A 13,902-nucleotide genomic window follows, 5' to 3' on the forward strand; every position below is an offset into this window, starting at 1 on the left:
AGGCCATTGGGACAAAGTTTCCCCTCTATTGTCTTGGCTTTGGATATGATGTAAACTTCGACTTCCTGACAAAGATGTCACTGGAAAATGGTGGAGTTGCTCGCAGGATTTATGAAGATTCGGACGCTGATCTACAGCTGCATGTGACCTACAGACAATCAGCTGTGAATTCATCCTCAATGCTGAACTTTGTTTGAGCGCATTTAAAGTCTGTTTGATTTTTAGGGCTTCTATGATGAAGTTGCGGTCCCTCTCCTCACTGATATTCAACTTAAATACCCAGGAGGGACAAACCTTACCAAGACCAGCTTTAGCTTGTACTTCAATGGCTCCGAGATTGTGGTGTCAGGACAAATCACAGACAACAGTGTGGAGAGTTTCACCACTGAAGTCATCGCAGTATCAGTGAGATCTTCACTAATCTTCTCTTTAGCGGCATATTATTAGGATCATTGTTCGATTGTGTAGAAGTTGGGAATAATAGGTTTGTTTTTATATTGGGTTATGGGTGAAAGTGGTACTGACAGCATTCCTGATAAAAATATTCACTAGTGTTATTATTTCTGAGCAGAAAGGCAGTAAAGTGACGTATCAGGACACTATAATGACAAAAGACCCCAGTGATGTCCCTCCTGAGAATGAAGATTTCATGCAGAGATTGTGGGCCTACCTTACAGTGAAGCAGCTTCTGGAGAGACAGTAAGTTTATGAGTGATATGAAATTCTGCGATTTAAGATGAACATTGAGGACATCTTTTTATCTCAGGGTGCTTCTTAAAGGACAAGAGAAAGAGGATGAAAAGAAGGAAGCTCTTAAACTCTCCCTGAAATACCAGTTTGTCACTCCCCTTACCTCTATGGTTGTTACCAAGCCACAGGAGGGTGAAGTGGAAGTTGCCGACAAACCCAAAGAGGGAGGAGAGCCGCCCAGACCTCCAGGTGAGAACTGAAAAGTTCTACCTAGTGAAAAATAAATATACTAAAATATATTTGAAATACATTTATTTCATGCTAAGTATACTACAAATACATTTACATATTTATGTACTTATTAAAAATACCCTGCAACTGTACTTTTAGTATACTAAACTGGTATATTTAATGTCTGCTAAATTGGAACAACTAATTTTGTACTTAATGCACTTTAATTGTGTGGAAGTAGTGTTGAAGTCCAACTAAAGATATACTGAAGTATATTTGATTGTGTTAAAGTGGAACTATTGCAAGTATACTTTAGGTACACATTAAATATCTTGCATTTAAAGACCGACATAAAAACATAAAAATCATACAGTCTTCATCACTAGTGACATTAAAACACATTTTAGGCTTAATATTAAGAAATGTGCATTGTGCACAAGTAGTACTCCAAATAAAGTTTAATTCTAACTTTTATATCAGTAAGTCAGTAAGATTTGAACTATACTTATGAACTATACATTTTTTTTTTTTTTAATAAATGTATTTTAAATATATACATTTTTTACTAGGGCAAACATTTGACCTTTAATATTTGATTTTAGACAGCACAATAAACACAGTGATTATATGAAAAGCTATGTACAAATGTATTTAACAAGCTTTGCATCAATTGCATCATAGGTTAAACAGTACATCTAATAAAATATGATAAAAAATACTTTATATGTGTATCCTATATAAGTAATGTGTCTGAGTCATGAACTTGATATATTTAGCGATTGTATTTATTTTTATACACAAGAGAGTTCAAAAGTCATAGATCACTTGTAAAAAGTTCTAATTTATTATTGTACACTTTTTTTCTTGACAAAATATTTTAGCAGCATAGGAGCATCCAACTTCAATGTCTCTTTTTGCTTTAATAAAAGCAACAGTCGAGCTGACACGAACAATGCCTGATATTTTCCACTCAATGTCAAAAATGAGTGCAAAATCTTAAGTATTCCTTCTTCATTTTGTGTTATAATTCTTTGTTTGTGGACTGACAGCTGTATACAGTGAATAACACTTTTCTCTTTCTTTTTTAATTAGTAATGTACCCCCATCTTACAACTCAGAGTCGCTTAACAGGTAGTTATAAAATGGTGAATTAACAGTTCATGTACTTAAATGAATGCAGAAATGTAGATTAAACTCACAATGAAACGGCAGTGACCTCAGACATTTATTGCTGCATTGTGACACACAAGAAAATGTAGGGTGTGGATTTTGTTTTGTACGTTGGTTGTTGATTGAATTTTGAGATGAAAACAAACCTCTTAACCATCTTTTCCAACACTTAGTTTAGGAAAGAGGAAGGGTGACTGGAGAAGACCTGCATACTCTGCCAAATATATATTCATTTGTTTTATATCCCAGCATTAGCATATGGAGGTGGTGGTGGTGCTGGTGGTGGTGCTCCTCATGTGCTTCATCGTCAAGGGCTCCGTGGTATGTCTGTTATGGAAAAAGGAAATTGCAACCTTATCATATAGCTTCCATAGTGTTCACACCAAGCAGTATTCCGCATGATCATTAAGACTATCCCTTTTTCTAAATGTTGCTTTGAAACCCCTCCATTTATTTATTTATTTATTGACAGAATATAAATATAAATATACATTTTTTTTTTATTTTGGTGGGGAAAAGGCTATGCAAATGGGGTAAAGGTGTAAAATGGAGGGGTTGCAATAAAACACATATTGCAAAAAAAATCGTATTAAACAGATCTTTGATTCATGCTTACAACATAAAAAAAACACTGTTTTCAGGTGGACGATATCGCCCTAATCTTTATAATGCTGCAAGTAGGTGGTTGCATTCCTTTTCTGCTATGCATTTATTACATGTATTTGTTATCAACCAGATTTAATAATGATGAACACAGTTGTCATGTGCATATCATGTATGTCTTGTCTAATTATCAATTTTTGCATGATTGTACTTAATAAGAAATGCAAGTATTTTATCGTCTATATAATGCCTAACTTTCATTTTTTCCCAGTCCCAAGCTTACTATTTCTGGAATCTGACGGTATGTATGACAGTGTACCATTCTTTGTCCAAAAACCTTTAATAATAAGAATAATAATTTCACTTATTGATAAACTGACTAAGCATGTAAAGCTTTATTATTAATAGCCTGTATCTGGCTTTTTAATGACTAAACCTCTTTTGTTTGTTTTTTTAGAACAAATGCCCACGGTTACAGGGAGAATAAATGTACTTTCTACAATGTCAGGTACATAAAGTGCTCTCAAACTTAATTATTATACAATTTCTATAGAATAATTATGATGCTGCATTTGGTTATGTTTTGTCTTAGCTCCACCAGCTCATAGCAGTCGTTTCCTGCTGCCTGTTGTTGGTCAGTCTAAGCCGCTTTGTTTTGACGTTCCTGTTCCTTACAAACTCAGACTCCTACAGGATTCAGCTTCAGGTTACTATTACACATTTACTACATGCACATCCTTTTGAAAGTCGCCTTTTTCTGGAATTAAATGTTTTGTACTGTGTGTCCTAGAGTTCTCTATGAATGGAGAATCCATGACTGGACAAAATGGATGTCGTAAAATTGCATTTCATTACAAAACAAACCATCATCTGACAATAAGCACAAAATCTATCAGATACCACGACGGCCAGAATCATGTTGAGTTTCTGTGGGACCAGGAACCGACGCAACACAATACAGAGGAGTAAATACTACTCAAACTATATGTGCTTCACTAAATTTATGTACAGTATGTTAATCTGAGAGCTAGAATTTACTCATCAGCTTCTCTGTTTCAACAGTGTGTCTCTGATTCTACGGAGTAATGAAATAGACATCACCATGGGAAATATCTGTGTCATTATTCTGCTTCACAAGGAAAACGGGGACGTGTTTCTGTGGCCTGCTGTTCAGCAACAGCCAAAAGATGTCAAGTTGACAGGCATTTTAGGTTAGAGTGCTTCACTTTTAAACATTTAAGCATGTATCAACATTTTAGCAATCAAATAGAACATTTTGATTTGTAACTTGCTTTAATTATTAAACCAACATGGGATAAATAACTGTGGATAATATTAAAGGAAAAACTGATGCTTCATATGAGGAGATTCAAGGATCACAAACACCAACTCTAAAGATAAATGACCAGGAAGTGAGCGCAAGCTGGTACGTGATAAACAATACGTACGCTGCTGATTTTTTCTTGTATTATACATCTGTTTAATCTATTAATGTATCTGTAGGGTGGATGCCACAGACTACAGACTTTCTTCAAAGCCGGTTATCAAATGCTGGCTTGTCTCGTTCTACGCTGTGATGCAGAGAGACATTTCTGATTTTACTGTCACTGAGCTGTAGAGTTCAAAGCTGGCAAACGAAGCATGTTTCTATGTAAATGAATTAATTGACATAAAAACAATGTGTTAGAATCTGGATTTTTTTCCACTTTGTTAAAATCTATTTAAAATGATCTCTCTTTAAAATTGAAAATGATTTAATGAGCATTTTAGGATTGCAGCTTAATCGAATAAACATTTCTTGATATCACAACATCTAACATCTATCACATCTAACATTATATGCATTACTAGCTTGTCCACGCAATACAGTACATACTTGTTTACGTTAGCAAGTGACTGTATTTTTTAGAAGTTTTATTAGAACTTTTAAGGTTTTATTTGGAACTACATTAAATGCAGGAACAGAAAACTCAATTTTATGAATAGTATAAATAATGGCCATTCCTATTTTCTGCTGTTTTCTCTAGTCTCAGTGAGAAGAAGCTTTTTAAAAAATGCATCAGATGTGTGTAAGTCATAAGCCAAGTCATGGTGATTCATTAGATTTAAGTAAGACTTCAAGGCTATACTAATAAGGGTATTTGAGTCAGCAGTTACACAGACAATCTAAACTATGTACAGGGCACTTTATCTGTATGCTTTGACTTTTGTCCTTGTGCTTTAAACTTATGTGATCATGTACACTTGAGTTTATGACACTGTAACACTTCATCTAAAGGAACTTGAAGGAAATTTAAGATTATGTAACTTTTATTTTTCAGTATTAATTAAAGGGGTATTTCACAAAAAAATACAAATAAATAAATAAAAAATCTGCAGAACACAAAAGATGTCTTGTTTCATTGTATGTCCAAAAACATTTTCCAAAATATCTTTTGTGTTCCAAAGATTCTGTAGTTTGGAATGAAAAAATTATGACAGAATTTTCATTTTTGGAGGGAAATGTGATTCAATTACCACGACGGCCAGAATCATGTTGAGTTTCTGTGGGACCAGGAACCGACGCAACACAATACAGAGGAGTAAATACTACTCAAACTATATGTGCTTCACTAAATTTATGTACAGTATGTTAATCTGAGAGCTAGAATTTACTCATCAGCTTCTCTGTTTCAACAGTGTGTCTCTGATTCTACGGAGTAATGAAATAGACATCACCATGGGAAATATCTGTGTCATTATTCTGCTTCACAAGGAAAACGGGGACGTGTTTCTGTGGCCTGCTGTTCAGCAACAGCCAAAAGATGTCAAGTTGACAGGCATTTTAGGTTAGAGTGCTTCACTTTTAAACATTTAAGCATGTATCAACATTTTAGCAATCAAATAGAACATTTTGATTTGTAACTTGCTTTAATTATTAAACCAACATGGGATAAATAACTGTGGATAATATTAAAGGAAAAACTGATGCTTCATATGAGGAGATTCAAGGATCACAAACACCAACTCTAAAGATAAATGACCAGGAAGTGAGCGCAAGCTGGTACGTGATAAACAATACGTACGCTGCTGATTTTTTCTTGTATTATACATCTGTTTAATCTATTAATGTATCTGTAGGGTGGATGCCACAGACTACAGACTTTCTTCAAAGCCGGTTATCAAATGCTGGCTTGTCTCGTTCTACGCTGTGATGCAGAGAGACATTTCTGATTTTACTGTCACTGAGCTGTAGAGTTCAAAGCTGGCAAACGAAGCATGTTTCTATGTAAATGAATTAATTGACATAAAAACAATGTGTTAGAATCTGGATTTTTTTCCACTTTGTTAAAATCTATTTAAAATGATCTCTCTTTAAAATTGAAAATGATTTAATGAGCATTTTAGGATTGCAGCTTAATCGAATAAACATTTCTTGATATCACAACATCTAACATCTATCACATCTAACATTATATGCATTACTAGCTTGTCCACGCAATACAGTACATACTTGTTTACGTTAGCAAGTGACTGTATTTTTTAGAAGTTTTATTAGAACTTTTAAGGTTTTATTTGGAACTACATTAAATGCAGGAACAGAAAACTCAATTTTATGAATAGTATAAATAATGGCCATTCCTATTTTCTGCTGTTTTCTCTAGTCTCAGTGAGAAGAAGCTTTTTAAAAAATGCATCAGATGTGTGTAAGTCATAAGCCAAGTCATGGTGATTCATTAGATTTAAGTAAGACTTCAAGGCTATACTAATAAGGGTATTTGAGTCAGCAGTTACACAGACAATCTAAACTATGTACAGGGCACTTTATCTGTATGCTTTGACTTTTGTCCTTGTGCTTTAAACTTATGTGATCATGTACACTTGAGTTTATGACACTGTAACACTTCATCTAAAGGAACTTGAAGGAAATTTAAGATTATGTAACTTTTATTTTTCAGTATTAATTAAAGGGGTATTTCACAAAAAAATACAAATAAATAAATAAAAAATCTGCAGAACACAAAAGATGTCTTGTTTCATTGTATGTCCAAAAACATTTTCCAAAATATCTTTTGTGTTCCAAAGATTCTGTAGTTTGGAATGAAAAAATTATGACAGAATTTTCATTTTTGGAGGGAAATGTGATTCAATTATAATATTTTAACATTGATGGCAAAGTAAACTCCCAGGCTAAAACATGGAATTAAGCGCCTGGGATAGAAAGAAACCAACGACAGAAGTCGGATGTTATGTTTATTGACTAAACTTGACAGTTCACTAAATGAGTGGTTAAACAAAGCTCCGTGTTTCTAGGAGCTGCGTCACTGCTGTCAGGTCAAAGGCCATTTGGCTTGCCTCTCTGCTGTTGAACTAAGTTTCCATTTAAAGCACTGCTTTCCACTCCAGATCTTTTGAATAATACTTTGGGAGTTCCGGCAGATTGATACTTTGGATTATTGAGCTCATAGACATTGAATTTGTGAAATTCACCTTGAGGTTTGAAGAAGAATCCAGCAAATCCTTTGAATGCATCTGCAATCACTGAAGTCACCACAGGCAAGTACAACTGCCATTGTTATGGCTTTGGATCTGCCATATCTGTAAAGGAATTATAGAGGAAATATATCTGTGGAAAGACAATTAAACAATGATTTCAGGCAATATTTTGCTTCCCCTGAAGAGAACTAAACCCGTAGCAGTATTTCTGCGCTTTGAGTTCTGCAATCATTAACTACTGATGCATTCCAGAGCGTTTTGTCATTGTGTTCTCAGGCAAAACTACAATAATGCATAAGGATCTACACTGCACACTGGTTTTGAAATGTTTGAACATCTTTATAATGGTCTCGAATGGGAAATATTAGTAAAACATTGTTCTGTTGCTTTCAGTTAAGTAAAAGTTGTAGACAGTATTTGAAGAGATGCATAAAAAATAGTAATTGCTTTCAGGAACCAATTACATTCAAATTAGATTTTGGTTCATCCTTGGACACTCCATTATGGTTAATGGGACAAACAGTTCCAGTCATGGACTGAGTGATGTTGAGCGAGTGTTGGTACCCATATTTGACAGCTTCATCCTGGTAACTGGGGTGGTGGGACACATCCTGGTTCTTATCGTCATCTGTCGTACGATGCGGCGAGGACATGGACAGGCCAGTGGAGGAAGGACAGGAGGACTCCAACAAAAAAATGCAAACGGCACAGATGTTCTTCTTCTGTCATTAAGTGTGGCAGATCTTCTCCTCCTTTCATGTCTTCCATATCACACAGTCGCCATTGTAACCCGTCACTGGCCGTTTGGAAGCTTCATGTGCAAGTCTGTGAGCTTCCTGAGTGCGATGTGTACAGCTGCGAGTGCCTTTACGCTGGCCGGTTTGGCTTTTGCGCGGTACATCATTGTGGTCCATCAATCAAAAGCGTATCAATGGCGTAGAGAGGGACGTTTAAAAGTAGTTGCGGGTGTACTGTGGATACCAGCAGTCATCTTGGCATCACCTCAGTTTGCTTGGAGGACGCTGATTTCAGGCCTGGACAACCATGAAGCCCGTGAGGACCTGGCATGTTTCAATTTCCTGTCTGACAAAGGCGTTTGTATTTCCACTTGGGATCATTGTAATAGCCTATGCCAAGATATACCATTTCCTCAAAATCACTAGAGGTGGCCGCACAACTCAGACTGACCGTTTGGAGCACTACCATGTGCATGTGACTCAGACGTCTGCTCTGTTAGTGCTGGCGTTTGCATTGTGTTGGCTGCCTTCCTATGGCTTGATGTTTGCCCAAATAGCTGAGGTTGATAAAGCAGCTGGTCCTATATCTCACTTCGGACCTTTTGCTGCCTTTGCACGCATCATGGCAACCTCTTCTACAGTGGCCAACCCCATTCTCTATGTCTTTATGTCAGAGAAATTCAGGAAGGAACTAATGGACCTGGGTCAAGGAGTCTGTGGAAAAAGACCCTCCTAAAGTCATATAGTTAGAGTTAATTAGCATGATTTGTTCCATAAAGTAAGTTGTTTATGGCTAAGATGTATATGGCTGTATATAATGGATTAACAATGAGTATTTTGTTTATAACCAAACATGTAGAACACTTTCATGAGATGTTCATGATGCAACAATGACCAATGGTTTGGACACTAAGGAACTTTGTTCTGGTATTTCAATGTACCAATTTTTGCACAGCCTAATAAAATGTCAAAAGGAACCAAACAGCTGGCATTGTACATTGTTTTAATATTTTGTGTTGGTTAAACTGCAGACTTGCCAAGGGTTTGTTCAACACAAGACAGTGTAGTTTGACTTGAGTTTAAAGGATGCACTCTTTAAAACATGAAGGTTCTTTATTGGCATCTATGGTTCCATGAAGAACCTTTAACATCCATGGAACATTTACATTCCACAAAAGACTCTTAAAGAGATAGTTCACCCAAAAATTAAAAGTACCCCATAATTTACTCACCCTCAAGCCATTCTAGGTGTATATGACCTGGCTCTGTCCAAGCTTTGTAATGGCAAACAAACAGTGAATACTATTAACAGCAATGATTATACGTTGCGATCAAACTTATAGGAAAAGTTTTGTATGTTGGTTCTGGATTGTCGTCATCTCAGGTCCTCGGAGGGGTTGGCATCATCTCTTCTCAGGTGTTCCATCATCTCAGATCTTCATGATGGGCTGGATCCAGACTGAAGCTTGTGTAATTCCTAGTTACCTCTGGATCACCCATTCACTGCCATTATAAAGCTTGGAAGAGCCAGGACATTTTTAAATATAACTAAGTTTGTATTCGTATGAAAGAAAGTCAGTCATATACACCTAGGATGGCTTGAGGGTCAGTATCCCTTTCATTGTGGAAAAAGTTTCTTCAGATTATTAACACGTTCTTCACACTAATAAAAAATGTGTCTTTTAAGAACTGATCACTGAAAAGTTCGGGAAACCCAGATTTTTCTTCTATGTTTTAAAGATCGCACCTAAAGCAATATTTGATCAATTTGCAAATCTCTTTGTGGTTAAAATCGGTTTGGTTGAGGGGGAATATTAAGTCATACGTTTAAAATGAGAAGGCAGATTTTGAGAAAAAAAGAAAAGTCATTCCCAATTTTAACGTTTTCTTTTGATTATGCTCAATGTTGAAAATATATTTAAGCCCCAGAAAGTAATAACTCATATATATAAATGCCATAATGAAAGGACAACCTGTTAGAATTTACATTTGGAATTAAAATTTAATGCAATTGTAATGCAAATTTAAATAAGTCAATACTTGCAAACATTAGACCTGAGAATTTGTATCCGTTAAGTGTCAGTCTGGGTTAACCCGAGGAAAGGCAGCTGAAGTGGATTTTAAAAAAAAGGTCAGCATATAATATACTTACGAAAAGTCTTGAAGTCTTTTTTTTTTTACTTTTGTTTACGTAATTCCTAGGCCAGATGGGATTGAACCATTGAACCATAATTTACTTAATATGAACCATTAAAATAATAGGAAACACTGTTTGTCTACTCTACAGCTGAGTGACAGTGAAATCAGAAATCTCTGCCTCCATCAGAGCCTGGAACGGTACAAGCCAGCATTCTCGAACAGGAGTTGAATGTGATCTGTAATCACTGACAGTCTCCCTACAATTAATAGACACAAATAATACATTTATAAATTCTATATATAAAGCAACACAATACTTTTTTAAAATGAGGAACAGAAAGTGTTATGGAAGATTGTATGTATTTATTAACTGAATCACTTACAAAGATGTCTTCACCTCCTTGTCCTTTATCTTTAGAGTTGGTGTTTGTGATCCTTCAGCCTCCTCATATGAAATATCAGCCTTTCCTTAAAGATTATCCACAGATATTATGATTTGTCACCAATGTTGGTTTAACAACAGCAATTTATCCAAAATATCAACTTTATAACAATAACCAGTTGTTGGCTAAGCAATGTACAGTACATAATCGGCACAATAACATCACTGACATATTGGTTATAATTATATTAAAGTTTTTTGAACATGGCTAATCACAAAATGTTCTATGTTCAGAATGGAATACTACTGATCAACGTGCAGTGAATTTGTTTTAAATAGTAAGTGAAACATTAGCCATTATTCCATGATTTCAAACAATAGTATACTACATTTTGGCCATATGACTCATCACGTTGTTTAAGCAAGTGGTAAGAGTAATAACTTAGCATATTATTCTAAACATAGGCACACTGTTCTTCTAAAATGTAAAATTGTTGTCAGATATAAGATTATTAAATGAATAATTTACCCCAAAAAATAAAATTTGCGGAAAATGCATTTACATCCAAGAAAAAGCAATAGGTATAGAGGACTTTATTTTAACCGGAAGCAATGGTTTGAAGTTAAAAATATCTTAATGATGGATTTGTTTGTTACAAACATGCAGCTTTTGCACGTCACAAGATGTTAATTGATGGACTGGAGTGGTGTGGATTACTTGTGAATTATTGTGATGTTTTTATCAGCTGTTTGGACTCTCATTCTGACAGCACCCATTCACTGCAGAGGATCCATTGGTGAGCAAATGATGGAATGCTACATTTCTCCAAATCTGTTCCCATGAAGAAACAAACTCATCTACATCTTGGATGGCCTGAGAGTGAGTACATTTTCAGCAAAGTTTCATTTTTGGATGAACTATTCCTTTAATGCGGAGCCTACTTCAGTATTAGCAGGAGGCACGTTTTGATTCTGTAAATAATGTTTAAATGTTTAGACAGTGAATTACTCTCTTACCTAAAACACCTGTCAGGTTGGCATCTTTTGAATATTCCCAAATGGCAGGCCACAAAAACATGACCCCATCTTTCTTATGAGAAAGAATAATAACACCTATATTTCCCATGGTAACATTCATTTCACTTTTCAGAACAACCAGAGACACACTGTTGATAGAGAGTAACTCACGAGTGAATTCTACCTCTGTTTGATCACAATCAAACTGTTAACAAACAGAGAACAGTTAATACACAGAAGATTTAGAGTTCCTTTATGAATATATTTGTTCTTTCTATGCTGAGAACTTCTGTATTTACCTATCTGTATTGTATTGGGTTGGTTCCTGGCCCCACAAAAACTCAACATTGTCCTGGCCATTACGGTAACTGATAGACTTTGTGCTTATTATCAAGTGATGGTTAGTTTTGTAATGAAAAGCAATTTGATGGAATCCATTTTGTTCACTCAAAGACTCTCCGTTCATAGAGAACTCTAGGATGAACAGAAAATACCACAGTAAACACATTCATAAGACAGATGGCCTGTTAAATAGATGCACACGTAGAACAAACAATGTCTAACCTGACGCTGAATCCTGTAGGAGTCTGAGTCTGTGAGGAACAGGAATATCAAAACAAAGTGGCTTAGACTGACCAACAACAGGCAGCAGGAAACGATTGACTTTTGGAAAGAAAATCAAAATATCATGATTGTTTCCTAAAATTGGTGCTCATAAAACAAACAATTAAGAAAAAAGCAAAATTGTATGTACCTTGCACAGCAGGGGAAGTAGTTGTATACATTGTTTCAGTTGGGGAGATGTCTAAAACCAACAAATATTGTAAAGGATGTAAATCCACATAGTGCATGCATTTATTGTATTTAGTCTTTGTTTTAAAGGTGACGTGTGTAACTGATCAGCGCACAGACTGAACAGCAACATACAAAGTGTACAAAGTGTCATAATTAAAAAAATTGCTACAATTACACGTTAAAATAGAGAGAAGCGACAGTAAACATTCTCAACAAAGTATGGGGGTCTTTATCATTGAAAGCCAGTAATAAAAAACTAATTATTATGATGATGTTGTAGCCTACAAGGACATCTACTTATGAGTTTGTGACCAAATGAAAGTAAAAAAATAAATAAATACTGTAAACTGAATAACTTACATGTAGGCTGTACATCAAGAATTGAATCTATTGTAAAAAGAAGGAACATTTTCACATTGTGAACATTATGACTCAAATACATCGTTTCAGTTTTTTATGCACTTCCACAATTATTCTTCCAGAAAATGGTGATTTGTCAAATCGGTTTCTGATTGGTCAATGCAGAAAAACATCTGTGCAACATTCATTGCATTGCTCTGTTATGTCAGAAGCGGTATCTTCTACAAGTAGTGTGGCACTTAGTTAAAATATTTTATTCAATATTTGTGTCCTTAATTTTTTTTTTTTTTTATAAAATCACTACGGTTACAACTAAGGGGTTGTGCTGTGTGTTGTACCCAACAGTGCTCTTTAGCATTTAAAATCCATTTTTACATTTAACATACTAAAAAACACTAATAAAAGCTACTAAACTATTTCACATCAATGAAGAAAAAATTCTGACATACCATAATAATTTGAGTATCCCACAGCTGTGATGTCCATTGTTAAAAAAAACACAGATAAAATAAATAAATAAAATAAGAACAATTAGATTTATAAACTTCAATAAAGGTCCAAATTAATTTGGCTTACTAATGGGCCACTGGTTATGTAATGCTGGAATATGAAAACAAATTTAAAATAAGACATGCATATATTTAGGACATTTAAGACAAGGAAAGTTTACTTTTTCTGACCACTTTACACATACATAAAAATATGTATAAAGCATATTTTTACTGTTAGTAATAATTTATTAACTTACCCAGATAATTACACACATCGCTTTTACTAAAAAGCTTGCTAAAATTATTTGTTAAAACATTCTCAACAAAGTATGGGCATCTTTATTATTGAAAGCCAATAAGAAACCAAATTATTATCATGATTTTGTAGCCCACAAGGACGTATAGATGGTTTACTTTTGAGTTTGAGACCAAATGGAAGTTAAAATCAGAAAATACTGTAAATAGAATAAGTTACACAAATCTTGGTAAACAGGAAATATATCTGAAAAGAAGGAACATTTTCAAATTTTGAGCATGACTCAAATATTGCACTCCCACAATTATTTCTTCAGAAAACAGAGAACTGTCAGCATTTCAGTCAAGCTAAAAACACCTGTGCAATGTCCATTTCATTGCTCTGTTACTTTATGTCAGAAGCTAGATCTTCTAGAAGTAGTATGGCACTTAATTAAAATATTTTTAGATGAATATTTGTGTCTAAATAAAATCAATAAGGTCACAACTTAACGGGGTTGTGCTGAGCGTTGTGCCTAACAACGCCCTTTAGCATTTAACATGCATTTTTACATTT

The 13,902-nt window shown here is 34.8% G+C and overlaps 2 protein-coding genes and 2 pseudogenes across 2 annotated transcripts in view; 3 read left to right on the forward strand and 1 right to left on the reverse strand.

Moving 5' to 3' along the window:
* The window catches only part of LOC107697364 (inter-alpha-trypsin inhibitor heavy chain H3-like), an 11,428-nt pseudogene extending 6,729 nt beyond the window's left edge, over positions 1–4,699 (forward strand).
* The window catches only part of LOC107697231 (inter-alpha-trypsin inhibitor heavy chain H3-like), a 32,758-nt gene extending 26,442 nt beyond the window's left edge, over positions 1–6,316 (forward strand). Inside the window, exons 21-24 of the mRNA XM_016497971.1 lie at positions 5,251–5,276; positions 5,374–5,522; positions 5,653–5,737; positions 5,815–6,316. Of these exons, the coding sequence (XP_016353457.1) occupies positions 5,251–5,276; positions 5,374–5,522; positions 5,653–5,737; positions 5,815–5,929 (375 nt within the window). The 3' untranslated portion in view covers positions 5,930–6,316. The remainder of the gene's footprint in view (positions 1–5,250; positions 5,277–5,373; positions 5,523–5,652; positions 5,738–5,814) is intronic.
* A 1,266-nt stretch (positions 6,317–7,582) lies between these two features.
* Positions 7,583–8,643, forward strand: LOC107699147 (somatostatin receptor type 2-like; annotated as a pseudogene).
* Positions 8,644–10,173: 1,530 nt separating this feature from the next.
* LOC107699237 (inter-alpha-trypsin inhibitor heavy chain H3-like) overlaps positions 10,174–13,902 on the reverse strand; it is a 38,925-nt gene continuing 35,196 nt past the window's right edge. The window contains exons 18-26 of the mRNA XM_016500467.1: positions 13,567–13,593; positions 13,050–13,073; positions 12,601–12,627; positions 12,200–12,250; positions 12,010–12,108; positions 11,745–11,919; positions 11,446–11,594; positions 10,430–10,514; positions 10,174–10,303 (exon numbers count right to left, since the gene is read on the reverse strand). Of these exons, the coding sequence (XP_016355953.1) occupies positions 10,189–10,303; positions 10,430–10,514; positions 11,446–11,594; positions 11,745–11,919; positions 12,010–12,108; positions 12,200–12,250; positions 12,601–12,627; positions 13,050–13,073; positions 13,567–13,593 (752 nt within the window). The 3' untranslated portion in view covers positions 10,174–10,188. The remainder of the gene's footprint in view (positions 10,304–10,429; positions 10,515–11,445; positions 11,595–11,744; positions 11,920–12,009; positions 12,109–12,199; positions 12,251–12,600; positions 12,628–13,049; positions 13,074–13,566; positions 13,594–13,902) is intronic.

The sequence above is a fragment of the Sinocyclocheilus anshuiensis genome, unplaced genomic scaffold, assembly GCF_001515605.1.
Source record: "Sinocyclocheilus anshuiensis isolate Anshui unplaced genomic scaffold, SAMN03320099.WGS_v1.1 scaffold313, whole genome shotgun sequence".
Lineage (NCBI taxonomy): Eukaryota > Metazoa > Chordata > Actinopteri > Cypriniformes > Cyprinidae > Sinocyclocheilus > Sinocyclocheilus anshuiensis.